At 34.2% G+C, this 14,454-nt stretch overlaps 2 protein-coding genes across 2 annotated transcripts in view; both read left to right on the top strand.

Moving 5' to 3' along the window:
* The window catches only part of LOC115999542, an 11,769-nt gene extending 3,170 nt beyond the window's left edge, over positions 1 to 8,599 (top strand). The window contains exons 2-5 of the mRNA XM_031239385.1: positions 21 to 260; positions 317 to 3,834; positions 4,406 to 5,151; positions 7,323 to 8,599. Coding sequence (XP_031095245.1) covers positions 21 to 260; positions 317 to 3,834; positions 4,406 to 5,151; positions 7,323 to 8,599 — 5,781 coding nt within the window. The remainder of the gene's footprint in view (positions 1 to 20; positions 261 to 316; positions 3,835 to 4,405; positions 5,152 to 7,322) is intronic.
* Positions 8,589 to 11,728, top strand: LOC115999964 (MDIS1-interacting receptor like kinase 2-like). The gene is made up of 4 exons (XM_031239947.1): positions 8,589 to 10,809; positions 10,887 to 11,274; positions 11,405 to 11,511; positions 11,702 to 11,728. Exons 1-2 carry the CDS (start codon positions 8,835 to 8,837, stop codon positions 11,255 to 11,257), a joined length of 2,346 nt encoding a protein of 781 aa, XP_031095807.1. The 5' UTR covers positions 8,589 to 8,834; the 3' UTR covers positions 11,258 to 11,274; positions 11,405 to 11,511; positions 11,702 to 11,728.
* Positions 11,729 to 14,454: the final 2,726 nt, after the last annotated feature.

Consider the following 14,454-nt stretch of genomic DNA (forward strand, 5'->3'; position numbering starts at 1 on the left):
ATGGACCCATCCCTAAAGAGATAGGGAAATTGAGATCTCTTCAAAGCTTAAGGTTGGACTCAAATAACCTTAGTGGCAAAATTCCCACCACAATTGGAAATTTAAAAAGGTTGAAATGGTTGAATCTTAAACACAACAATCTATCAGGTCATATTCCTCGAGAAATTTGGTTGTTAATTTCACTTGTAGAGATTGATTTCCGATCAAATGCTCTCACAGGTCATATTCCTACTTCAATTGAAAACTTGAGGAATTTGACTATATTTTATCTTGATGAGAATCAATTTTCTGNTGGTTGAATCTTAAACACAACAATCTATCAGGTCATATTCCTCGAGAAATTTGGTTGTTAATTTCACTTGTAGAGATTGATTTCCGATCAAATGCTCTCACAGGTCATATTCCTACTTCAATTGAAAACTTGAGGAATTTGACTATATTTTATCTTGATGAGAATCAATTTTCTGGCAATATTCCTCAAGAAATAGGGAACTTGTCACAATTGGTATATTTATCTTTACTTGGAAATAAACTCTATGGACCGATCCCTAAGGAGTTAGGAAAATTGGCATCTCTTCAAGGGTTATGGTTGTACTCAAATAACTTTAGTGGTCAAATTCCTATCTCAGTTGGGAACTTGCAAAATTTAAAATTCCTGTCTCTTTGCACCAACAATCTATCAGGCCATATCCCTCAAGAACTTGGATTGTTAAAATCTCTTGTAGTGTGTGATCTTTCATCAAACACTCTCACGGGCCAAATTCCTCCGGAAATAGGGAACTTGTCAATGTTGGTAAATCTATCTCTATGGGAAAATCAACTCTATGGATCTATTCCTAAGGAGTTAGGAAAATTGACATCTCTTCAAGGGTTATTTTTGAATTCAAATAGCCTTAATGGTCAAATTCCTATCTCACTTGGGAACTTGCAAAATTTAAAATTCTTGTTTCTCTACACCAACAATCTATCAGGCCATATCCCACAAGAACTTGGATTGTTAAAATCTCTTGTTGTGTGTGATCTATCATCAAATGCTCTCATGGGTCAAATTCCACTGGAAATTGGGTCATTAATTTCACTTACCGAGATAAATTTCCGGTCAAACAAACTCATTGGTCAAATTCCGACCTCAATTGGAAACTTGAGGAATTTGACAATCATTTATCTTGACCAAAATCAAATTTTTGGCAATATCCCTTTAGAAATGGGAAACTTGTCAAAGTTGACAAACTTAGGTTTATCTGAAAATCAACTCTATGGATCTATCCCTGAGGAGTTTGGAAAATTGAAATCTCTTCAAAAATTGTGGTTGTATTCAAATAATCTCAATGGCCAAATTCCACGCAGTTTTGATAATTTCACTCATTTAATCACATTTCAAGTTTTCGATAATCATCTCACTGGTTCTTTGCCAGAGAATTTGTGTCTTGGCCAGTCACTTGAAAATGTATCTGTTGCATACAACGAATTTAGTGGAAAGATTCCTAAAAGCCTGAAGAATTGTACAACCCTTTACAGGCTCAGGCTAGAAAGTAATGAGCTTTACGGAGACATATCAAAAGATTTTGGGATATATCCGAACCTAGATTATATAGATTTGAGTTACAATAACTTTTACGGTCGATTGTCATCAAAATGGGCTCTTTGTCCAAAACTTACTGCTATGAAGATGGCAGGCAATCGAATTACTGGAAATATCCCACTTCAACTCAGTAATGCATCTCAACTGAGGTATCTTGATCTCTCATCAAATCAGTTGGTTGGAAGGATTCCTGGAAGTTTGGGAAAGTTGAGTTTGTTATATATGCTAAAGTTAGATAATAACAGACTTACAGGCAACATACCACTAGAAGTTGGGGAACTATCTTGGCTTGAAGACCTAAATTTAGCCTCTAATAAGTTTGTTAACTCAATTCCCCAACAAATTGGAAGATGTGAACGCCTAATTACATTGAATCTGAGCAGAAATATGCTTGTGGGCAAGATTCCTCCTGATATGCTAAGCTTGAAATCCCTTGAAAATCTTGACCTCAGTCACAACATCCTCTCTGCTCAGATACCACCACAAGTTGGGAAATTAACAAACTTACAAACATTGGACTTATCACACAATAATTTATCAGCCTCCATCCCATCAACCATTGCTCAATGTGTNATTGGATTGTTAAAATCTCTTGTTGTGTGTTATCTTTCATCAAATGCTCTCACGGGTCAAATTCCTCCAGAAATAGGGAATTTGTCAATGTTGACAAATTTATCCCTATTTCAAAATCAACTCTATGGACCCATCCCTAAAGAGATAGGGAAATTGAGATCTCTTCAAAGCTTAAGGTTGGACTCAAATAACCTTAGTGGCAAAATTCCCACCACAATTGGAAATTTAAAAAGGTTGAAATGGTTGAATCTTAAACACAACAATCTATCAGGTCATATTCCTCGAGAAATTTGGTTGTTAATTTCACTTGTAGAGATTGATTTCCGATCAAATGCTCTCACAGGTCATATTCCTACTTCAATTGAAAACTTGAGGAATTTGACTATATTTTATCTTGATGAGAATCAATTTTCTGGCAATATTCCTCAAGAAATAGGGAACTTGTCACAATTGGTATATTTATCTTTACTTGGAAATAAACTCTATGGACCGATCCCTAAGGAGTTAGGAAAATTGGCATCTCTTCAAGGGTTATGGTTGTACTCAAATAACTTTAGTGGTCAAATTCCTATCTCAGTTGGGAACTTGCAAAATTTAAAATTCCTGTCTCTTTGCACCAACAATCTATCAGGCCATATCCCTCAAGAACTTGGATTGTTAAAATCTCTTGTAGTGTGTGATCTTTCATCAAACACTCTCACGGGCCAAATTCCTCCGGAAATAGGGAACTTGTCAATGTTGGTAAATCTATCTCTATGGGAAAATCAACTCTATGGATCTATTCCTAAGGAGTTAGGAAAATTGACATCTCTTCAAGGGTTATTTTTGAATTCAAATAGCCTTAATGGTCAAATTCCTATCTCACTTGGGAACTTGCAAAATTTAAAATTCTTGTTTCTCTACACCAACAATCTATCAGGCCATATCCCACAAGAACTTGGATTGTTAAAATCTCTTGTTGTGTGTGATCTATCATCAAATGCTCTCATGGGTCAAATTCCACTGGAAATTGGGTCATTAATTTCACTTACCGAGATAAATTTCCGGTCAAACAAACTCATTGGTCAAATTCCGACCTCAATTGGAAACTTGAGGAATTTGACAATCATTTATCTTGACCAAAATCAAATTTTTGGCAATATCCCTTTAGAAATGGGAAACTTGTCAAAGTTGACAAACTTAGGTTTATCTGAAAATCAACTCTATGGATCTATCCCTGAGGAGTTTGGAAAATTGAAATCTCTTCAAAAATTGTGGTTGTATTCAAATAATCTCAATGGCCAAATTCCACGCAGTTTTGATAATTTCACTCATTTAATCACATTTCAAGTTTTCGATAATCATCTCACTGGTTCTTTGCCAGAGAATTTGTGTCTTGGCCAGTCACTTGAAAATGTATCTGTTGCATACAACGAATTTAGTGGAAAGATTCCTAAAAGCCTGAAGAATTGTACAACCCTTTACAGGCTCAGGCTAGAAAGTAATGAGCTTTACGGAGACATATCAAAAGATTTTGGGATATATCCGAACCTAGATTATATAGATTTGAGTTACAATAACTTTTACGGTCGATTGTCATCAAAATGGGCTCTTTGTCCAAAACTTACTGCTATGAAGATGGCAGGCAATCGAATTACTGGAAATATCCCACTTCAACTCAGTAATGCATCTCAACTGAGGTATCTTGATCTCTCATCAAATCAGTTGGTTGGAAGGATTCCTGGAAGTTTGGGAAAGTTGAGTTTGTTATATATGCTAAAGTTAGATAATAACAGACTTACAGGCAACATACCACTAGAAGTTGGGGAACTATCTTGGCTTGAAGACCTAAATTTAGCCTCTAATAAGTTTGTTAACTCAATTCCCCAACAAATTGGAAGATGTGAACGCCTAATTACATTGAATCTGAGCAGAAATATGCTTGTGGGCAAGATTCCTCCTGATATGCTAAGCTTGAAATCCCTTGAAAATCTTGACCTCAGTCACAACATCCTCTCTGCTCAGATACCACCACAAGTTGGGAAATTAACAAACTTACAAACATTGGACTTATCACACAATAATTTATCAGCCTCCATCCCATCAACCATTGCTCAATGTGTAGCTTTAGTTTCTGTTGATATATCTTACAATCACTTGGACGGTCCTATCCCTAACACCAAAGCATTTTTACAAGCACCATATTCTGCCTTGAGTAATAATATAGGTTTATGTGGCAATCATTCTGGCTTAATGCCTTGCTCGTCAAAGTGATGATGGCTTAAATATAAATTTGGTGGTGATCATGTCAATAGTCTTGGGAAGTCTCTTTCTATTTACCATGGTTATTATCATTTTTGTTATTTTTCAACGGAAGATGAGAAATACAAGGGAGGAGCAAAGAGATTTTACTAATAAAGATTTGTTCACAATATGGAGCTTTGATGGAAAGATGACATATGAAAGCATAATTGAAGCAACAGGGAACTTCGACTCTAGTTATTGCATTGGTGTAGGAGGGCATGGGAGTGTGTTTAGGGCTGAGCTTCCTTGTGGTCAGATAGTTGCCGTGAAGAAGTTTCATACATTAGGCGTGCAAGATGATGAAAGCTGGCATGATCTCAGAAGTTTTTCAAATGAGATAAGCACATTAACAAATTTGAGGCATCGAAATATTGTGAACCTCTATGGTTTTTGTGCTCACAATAGACATTCATTCTTGATTTATGAGTATTTACAAGGGGGGAGTCTAGCACAAATTTTGAGTGATGATGAGAAAGCACTGCAGGTGGGATGGTTGGAAAGGATAAATGTGATCAAAGCTGTGGCTAAAGCTTTATCGTACATGCACCATGATTGTTTACCTCCTATCATTCATCGGGACATATCAAGCAACAATATTCTGTTCGATTCTGAGCATGAAGCTCATGTATCCGATTTCGGGGCAGCAAGATTTTTGAGCCTTGATTCATCAAATTGGACTTCAATTGCTGGAACCATGGGATATACAGCTCCAGGTCTGCACCATTTATATTTTTTTTTCGTGTTATTCTCTTTCGTGTTATTAACTATAGATACATAATGGCCCTGTTCGATAAATGGTTGTTAGCTGATAGTTGTTTGGTATAATTTCTTCTCTCTAAAATTAAAGCTAATTGAAAAAGTTGTTTTGAACAACTTTTTGAATTTTAGCATTTTGGAGTTACAAAAATCTATTTAACCAAACACTTATATTAATTTTTTTAATCAAGTCAAACAGCTAATAGTGGTCAAATAAGTAAAAATTGACTAATAGGCCAGGTTAACTACTTTACCAAACAGGGTCAATATCAATGTCGTTTTGGACCATGATCCATAATGCAAGATGAAGCCTAGTCTATGGTCTAACAATTGAAGTGGAAAGGTTATTAGCTAGTGAATGTGGCCTTCTACGAGAACACATGATGAGTAGGGATGATGAGGGTAAATTATACCATGGATCATATTCTACTTTGTAAGATAGACCATTGTCATAAATTACATAAATTTTTTGTCATAATTAAGCCTAGCCATGTAATTTTTTTTTTTTTTTTTTGGCAATATTGAGGATGAGCTGAAGTTTGATGAATTGAAGACAAAGTGCAGTGGATATTGGATTTTTTTTATCCTGTCCTGTGTTTGCAGAATCTTTTCACTGAAACGATAAGGCCAACCAAAGACCAAAAAGACTCACAAGACCAATAGTCTTTTGACGCCAACTTGATTAGGACCCTATTAGTTGAAAATGATGCCACTTAATTGACAACATAAAAAGAAAAGCTAGTTTGAACACAACTTTACTAAAAGTGGCTTTAATAAATTAAAGAACATTTCTCGTATCCCTATTCCCTACATTAGTTTACACTATTGTACGTACTGGATTGAAACAAAACTCAGGTCTAATGTCATCTTTCCCCACGATAATAATATACAAACTTATTTTATTTTTTATTTTTAACATCCCATTTGCAGCAGCAGAAGACTGCTTTTGGAGTCGTCTTAAACCCCTTGACGGTGTACGTAAATCAATTATATTATGTCAAAAATTGATGAATGTGTCTGTGATCTCATCAAAATAGTGTGCTTTCTAAAAAAAAAAAGAAGAGAATAAATCTCTATCATTCATCCTAAAATAATAATAATAATAATAATAATAATAATAATAAATGACATTTATATTTAAGTGAAAGATGCAATGATATTTTTATAAATAAGTCTAATTTTTATTACATTATTAGGAGAAAAATTAAACAATAGTTTGAAAATAAACAACACCGTCCTGGATGAAATAACATCTTTTTGGAAAGAAAAAAAAAAACTTCTTAACTTATATTATGTAGAAGTTCTAATAAATATATAATAACATTTTTGAAAATATACCTATTTTTTCCCACATCACTTTGGGGAAATCTACACCACTTTGGAAAAAATTTACATTTTTCAAGACTTAATATGCATTGTTAAATTATGAAGTCTAAACACACTTTGTTTTGGTATAAATAAGCATAAATTTTAACCAGTGTAATTTGACATATTACACGTTTGAAATTGATAATGGATATATGAATCAAATAAATGATTTTCAAAATGTACATTTGAGTTGAAAAAAATGGAATTGGGAAGGCTAGCTTTGAGTAATCTTTGACCTACACCGAAAAATGAACGTGGGTTTATACTAGTATATATACCATTAAACTTTTTAAGAAATTTGAATTATACAATATAAAGTCTCTCTCCCATGCACAGAAGAGGATTGGGTTTCAAATCAAACCCCGAAATTAGCCCAAAAATATATGTGTGAGTAAGAAATGTATCCTGAAAAAATGTATTTCTGGACATCTTGTAATGCTTGATTGTTGTTTTATGAACATTAATTTCCTCCCGTTATAAGTTTCTCTTATCGCTCCAAAACATATATTTTTCCAATAAAAATAAAATAAAATAGAAAATAGTCTATAGTGTTGCATCATAAATCCAATCCGACACAGTATATAAAAACAAAATCTATATGTACTACCATATGTTTGCTCCATTTCCACGCACCCAATACAACTATTTGCACCATTTGTACTTTGTGTCATCAATCCTTAGCTTTCACAATGGAAAATCCCGAAAATATAACACTTCTCTTGCTTATTATATACCCTTTTTGCCTTTCATCCAATTTCAGCTTCCCATTTCAACACTACAAAGACCCATTCATTATTGCTTGCAAAGAATTTGCGAGAAGCAAATGAATTGGAAGTGGCTTCTTTGTTGACATGGAAGTCCAGCCTTGACCTCACAAGTCAAAAACTATTGTCATCATGGGTTGTTGGTGGCAGCCACTGCAATTGGACTGGAATTAACTGCAACGTTGATGGAAGCATTACATCCTTGAACCTTACTGGCTATGGTTTACGAGGTACGCTCAGGGGCCTAAACTTTTCATCCATGTCCTATTTAGAAATCATTGATTTGTCTGTCAACGCTTTCCATGGTAACATTTCTTTTATTGAAGAAATGTCCAATTTGCAAAATTTAACGACCTTGGATCTCGGCAGTAATCAATTATTGGGTCATATCCCTCAAGAAATTGGATTGTTAGTATCAATTGTGGAGTTGGGATTGTATGATAACTCTCTTATTGGTCCAATTCCTACTTCAATTGGGAACTTGAAAAACTTAAAATGGTTGTATCTTGGCGTCAACAATCTTTCAAGTAAGATCCCTCCAGAAATAGGGAACTTGTCAATGTTGGTACATTTATCTCTAGCTGAAAATCGACTCTATGGGTCCATTCCTAGGGAGTTAGGAAAATTGACATCTCTTCAAAGGTTATGGTTGTATTCAAATAATCTTAATGGCCAAATTCCTATCTCACTTGGGAACTTGCAAAATTTAAAAATCTTGTCCCTTTACACCAACAATCTATCAGGTCATATCCCTCAAGAACTTGGATTGTTAAAATCTCTTGTAGTGTGTTCTCTTTCATCAAACACTCTCACGGGCCAAATTCCTCCGGAAATAGGGAACTTGTCAATGTTGGTAAATTTATCTCTATGGGGAAATCAACTCTATGGATCCATTCCTAAGGAGTTAGGAAAATTGACATCTCTTCAAGGGTTATGGTTGTATTCAAATAACCTTAGTGGTCAAATTCCTATTTCACTTTGGGAACTTGCAAAATTTAAAATTCTTGTCTCTTTACACCAACAATCTATCAGACGATATCCCTCAAGAACTTGGATTATTAAAATCTCTTGTTGTGTGTTCTCTGTCATCAAACGCTCTCACGGGTCAAATTCCTCCGGAAATAGGGAACTCAAACGCTCTCACGGGTCAAATTCCTCCGGAAATAGGGAACTTGTCAATGTTGGTAAATTTATCTCTTCCGGAAATAGGGAACTTGTCAATGTTGGTAAATTTATCTCTATGGGCAAATCAGCTCTATGGATCCATTCCTAAGGAGTTAGGAAAATTGACATCTCTTCAAGGGTTATGGTTGTATTCAAATAACCTTAGTGGTCAAATTCCTATCTCACTTGGGAACTTGCAAAATTTAAAATTCTTGTCTCTTTACACCAACAATCTATCAGGCGATATCCCTCAAGAACTTGGATTATTAAAATCTCTTGTTGTGTGTTCTCTGTCATCAAACGCTCTCACGGGTCAAATTCCTCCGGAAATAGGGAACTTGTCAATGTTGGTAAATTTATCTCTGTGGGCAAATCAGCTCTATGGATCCATTCCTAAGGAGTTAGGAAAATTGACATCTCTTCAAGGGTTATGGTTGTATTCAAATAAACTTACTGGTCAAATTCCTTCAGAAATAGGGAATTTGTCAAGGTTGACACATATAAGTCTATTTATGAATCAATTGCATGGATCTATCCCTAAGGAGTTGGGGAAACTAAAATCTCTTCAGGAGTTTGAGCTACATTTTAATAATCTCAATGGAAAAATTCCATCTGAATTTGATAATATCACTCATTTAAGAGTATTTAATTTTGGCAGTAATCACCTCACGGGTTATTTGCCAGAGAATTTGTGTGTAGGCCAGTCACTGAAAATTATAACTACTGATCACAACAAATTTAGTGGAAATATTCCCAAAAGCTTGAAGAACTGTACAACACTTTACAGAGTTAGGCTTGATAGAAATGACTTTTCTGGAGATGTATCAAAAGCTTTTGGGATATATCCAACCCTAAATTATATAGATTTGAGTTACAATAACTTTTATGGCCAATTGTCCTCAAATTGGGCTCTTTGTCCAAATCTTACTGCATTGAAGATAGCGGGCAATAAAATTCTTGGAAATATCCCATTTGATCTCGGCAATGCACCTGTACTGCAGTATCTCGATCTCTCGTCAAATCAGTTGGTCGGAAGGATTCCCACAAGTTTGGGAAAGTTGAGCAAGTTATATGTGCTGAAGTTAGATAATAACAAACTTACTGGCAACATACCACTAGAAGTTGGACAACTATCTTTGCTTTCAGAGCTAAACTTAGCTTCTAATAAGTTTGTTGACTCAATTCCCCCACAAATTGGAAGATGTCAACGCCTAATTACATTGAATTTGAGCAAAAATATGCTTGTGGGCAAAATCCCTCCTGATATGCTAAGCTTGAAATCCCTTGAAAATCTTGATCTCAGTCACAACATGTTCTCTGCTCAGATACCACCACAAATTGGAGGATTAACAAACTTACAGACATTGGACTTATCACACAATAATTTGTCAGGCTCCATCCCATCAAGCATTGCTCAATGTGCAGCATTAGTTTCTGTTGATATATCTTACAATCACTTGGAAGGTCCTATCCCTAACAACAAAGCATTTTTACAAGCACCATATTCCGCCTTAAGCAATAACAAAGGTTTATGTGGCAATCATTCTGGCTTAAAGCCTTGCTCCTCGCTCAGCCAAAGTGATGGAAAAAACAGAAATTTGGTTGTAATCATATCAGTAGTCTTGGGAAGTTTCTTTCTATTGACGGTGGTTATTATCATTTTTGTTATTTTTCCACGACAGAAGAGAAATACAATGGAGGAGGAAAGAGATTTTACTAAAGATTTGTTCACAATATGGAGCTTTGATGGAAAGATGACATATGAAAGCATAATTGAAGCAACAGGGAACTTCGACTCTAGTTATTGCATTGGTGTAGGAGGGCATGGAAGTGTGTTTAGGGCTGAGCTTCCTAGTGGTCAGATAGTTGCCGTGAAGAAGTTTCATACATTAGGCATGCAAGATGATGAAAGCTGGCATGATCTCAGAAGTTTTTCAAATGAGATAAGCGCATTAACAAATTTGAGACATCGAAATATTGTGAAGCTCTATGGCTTTTGTGCTCACAATAGACATTCATTCTTGATTTATGAGTATTTACAAGGGGGGAGTCTAGCACAAATTTTGAGTGATGATGAGAAAGCATTGCAGGTGGGATGGTTGGAAAGGATAAATGTGGTCAAAGCTGTGGCTAAAGCTTTATCATACATGCACCATGATTGTTTGCCTCCTATTATTCATCGGGACATATCAAGCAACAATATTATGTTCGATTCTGAGCATGAAGCTCATGTATCCGATTTTGGGACAGCAAGATTTTTGAGCCTTGATTCATCAAATTGGACTTCAATTGCTGGAACCATGGGATATACAGCTCCAGGTCTGCACCATTATAGTTTTTTTCTTGTTATTCTCTTTCCCTTTATATGCTCTAATATATTTGGTATTTATTTGCAGAGTTTGCTTACACTGCAGAGGTAAACTGCAAATGTGATGTGTATAGCTTTGGTGTGGTAACACTTGAAGTGATTATGGGGAAACATCCTGGAGACCTCATTACATGCCTTTCTTCATCCTCATTTTCAGCAATTGATGGCATGCTTTTTAAGGATCTGTTAGATCCTCGACTACCTACTCCAAAAAGAAATGTCACACAACAACTCGTGTTGGTAGCAAAGATAGCAGTATCTTGTATGAATTCCAATCCACAATATCGGCCAACTATGCAACAAGTTTCTATGTTGCTATCCAAGGAAAGGGATTTTCCCAATTTTTCCCCTGATATCACCTTAAGCCAGTTGTTTGATCTTGAATTTCCAAATCCATAATTTTTACACTATTTAAGGTAAGTTTATACTAAACTATCATTTTATCCCTATCTATTTGACTAGCATCTATTTCAGTTATATATAGGGCTTAGCTTCCTACATTTGTTGCTTTTGTCTAAAACTATGGCTATTTACTGGACATTGCAGTTTGGAACAATGTATGTGGTTTTAACATGAGGATGTATAAGGAAGTAGGCAATATTGGAACCAGTACGTAGATCATCAGAAACAAATGGTAGCAAATCCATATATGGGTACTGGTCAACTTCTTTACCCTCCTATCATATATACCTGGTGATTGAAAATGAAGCTTGCTTTACCCTTATGCATGTGCTTTCTTCAGATCAGTAGGGATCACAAATTAATGCGAGAAGATCACAAATTGGTCATACTCAAATGGCTATACTGTACATTCTCTTAACAAACTGACCTTTTTTACTGCAGAGGCTCATGTTTCAACCTGGTGGATTACCCACAGAGTTATTGCATTGGTGTAGGAGGGCATGGAAGCGTGTTTAGGGCTTGAGTTACCTAGTGGTCAGATTGTTGCCATAAAGAAGTTTCATATGTAAGGCCTGGAAGATGATGAAAGCTGGCATGATCTTAGAAGTTTTTCAAATGAGATAAGCACATTAACAAATTTGAGGCATCGGAATATTGTGAAGTTCTACGGCTTTTGTGCACATAATAGACATTCATTCTTGATTTATGAGTATTTACAAGGGGGGAGTCTAGTACAAATTTTGAGTGATGATGAGAGAGCATTGGAGTTGGGATGGTTGGAAAGGATAAACGTTGTTAAAGATGTGGCTAAAGCTTTATCATACTGTGGAGGCCTGCCCCTCTCCATCCTACCCCAATTTTCTAAAAATAATTTTATATAATACTAAAAAAAAATTACCTTTCAAAATTTTTGCCTCCCTCCCACCTAAATTAATCTTACTAGTTAAGCTACACACTTTTTCATATTCTCCTTTACACACTTTTCATCTTCAAAACTTGTTTTGTGCGTGTCCCAATTGCAGCAACAGAAGACTGCTTTTGGGGTCTTCTTACACCTCTTGACGGTGCAAATAAATAACATTCCAAGTTGACTCATTTTAATTGATGAGTTATATTAGATGGACTAGTATTTTTGTATGCACGAGGCGTAAAAATTAATGTCTAATATTAGTACTCTATTTTAAAATTTTAGACTTATTTATATTATTGTATAATAATAATAATTTAAATCAATTTTATAAATTTGATGTTTATATTTTAGGAAATAACTTATGTAGTACTCGAATATGTAATGTATATATATTACTACTGTTGAAGAAGATAAGAAAATATATAGTGAATTCATATGCATGAGAACATTAGTTAGAAAAGATAATGGAAATTATAACGATATGAGTATTTTTTTACCAAAATATTGTATAGTACAATTATTATAGTATAATGTATAAAACAAAAAAGTAACGAAAAACATACATAAATGAATGATACAACTTTCATTTGCACGCACTTAATAGTTTTTAGATTAGATTTAGATGTCTACTATTGAAATAATTACAATACTTAATGTTTAACTTGTTATGATTTTTTTTTTTAAATTGTGAACTAGATATTTAATATCATAATACGCATGTCTCATCTAGAATCAAGATTTTTGATATACCGTATACGTCGAAAAGAACTAAAGTATTATATGAGGTATTTATAAATCATGTTTTTTTTTTCAAAAAAAATATGATTTATAAATACCTTATATTATCATTTTAATAATCAATTGTTTACACATATTATTAGGGGTGCACAATCAATTAATTTGATTAATTAACCAAAATTTAATTGAAATATTATTGTAGTATTTCAAAAGAAAAATAAATAATTAAAAAAAGACAACTTATTAAAAAGTAAAAACATGATATATGTGAGTGAGAGAGAGAGAGAGAGTGTGTGTGTGTGTGACCGCTAGGGATGTTGGGTCATTGAAAATAATGTTGTTAAAGCTAGTGACACCTAGTTACATTCCCATGTAGAATGGGATGTGTTCGAGCCTCAGTAGAGATGATTATTGACTCTTTGTGCTTCAGTAGGTTGAGAAAGTAGTTATGAACAGATATTGCATTGTAACAGAGTCAGTAGCTTTAGAAATGTTTTTTTAAAAAAATAAATGTGATATAGTGCATGTGATTAGTTACAATTTATAGAATATAAAGTAAATGATAGTAGATTAAGAGTTTCTATGATCGAGTTTTTATATAGTTTGGAAAATTCCCTACCTACTCCACACTTGTGTGTTCTCGTGATAAAATTTACTGTATATTTCATCAGGAGAATGCGATAAAGGTGTCGTAGGTAAGGATTTTCTAAACTAGTATAAAAACTCGATCTAACTACTATAAGGTAGGAGATTTTCCAGACTTTCAATTGTATTTGGTACAAATAATAGTAATATTATTTGTACAAAATACAAGTGAAAGTCTTTCACAAAGATTAGTCACTAGTCCGATCATTTGCTACTTGCTTAACTCCAATAATGATAATCCTTCAACAACTATTTCACCCAGCAATTGTGTTCGTTATTCAGTTATTCAATTGTTTCACTGTAAGGATCTTTCACCAAGTTTTCTTGAGTTTACGTACAAACTCTTCTATATAATTTATTTCACATAACTTGTGAATTAAATAGTAGCCTTAAACTATAAAATATAGCTTTCGGTATTTCTTCATTTTTATTTATTTATTTATTTATCATTATTATTTTTGCAATAGTGAGTATGATGAGGTGAGATTTGATGAATATAATTGAAGGCAAGTGCACTAGATATTGATATTTTTGTCATTGTACAAGATCGTGAATGAGTAAATCATAGTAACTCTTCAAAATTGATCTTAAGCGGAAAAATCAATTCCTAGTGTCCATAAAGAGATTTGCATATCAGAATCTTCACATTGAAATGATAAGGCTAACAAGGGCAGTTAACAAAATGAACATGAACGAACAAATGTTGTTCATCATGTTCGTTTGTTAAGGTTTTTGAAAATCATGTTTATGTTCATTTGTTAAGCAGCGCACGCTCATTAGTGTTTGTTAATGTTAACGAGCACATTCATATATAAACATGTTTGTTAACTTTTGCGAACATATTCGTTAACATTAATGAACACGTTCATGAACATGTTTGTTAACGTTTGTGAACATTTAC

This window comes from Ipomoea triloba, chromosome 12 (assembly GCF_003576645.1).
Source record: "Ipomoea triloba cultivar NCNSP0323 chromosome 12, ASM357664v1".
In the NCBI taxonomy this organism is placed as follows: Eukaryota; Viridiplantae; Streptophyta; class Magnoliopsida; order Solanales; family Convolvulaceae; genus Ipomoea; species Ipomoea triloba.

Excerpts from the sequence above, each read along its gene's own strand:
- LOC115999964 (XM_031239947.1), top strand. The coding sequence starts at position 8,835 with ATGTTGGTAAATTTATCTCTGTGGGCAAATCAGCTCTATGGATCCATT. Across the intron at positions 10,810-10,886 it reads CATGGGATATACAGCTCCAG|AGTTTGCTTACACTGCAGAG; the intron begins GTCTGCACCATT and ends ATTTATTTGCAG.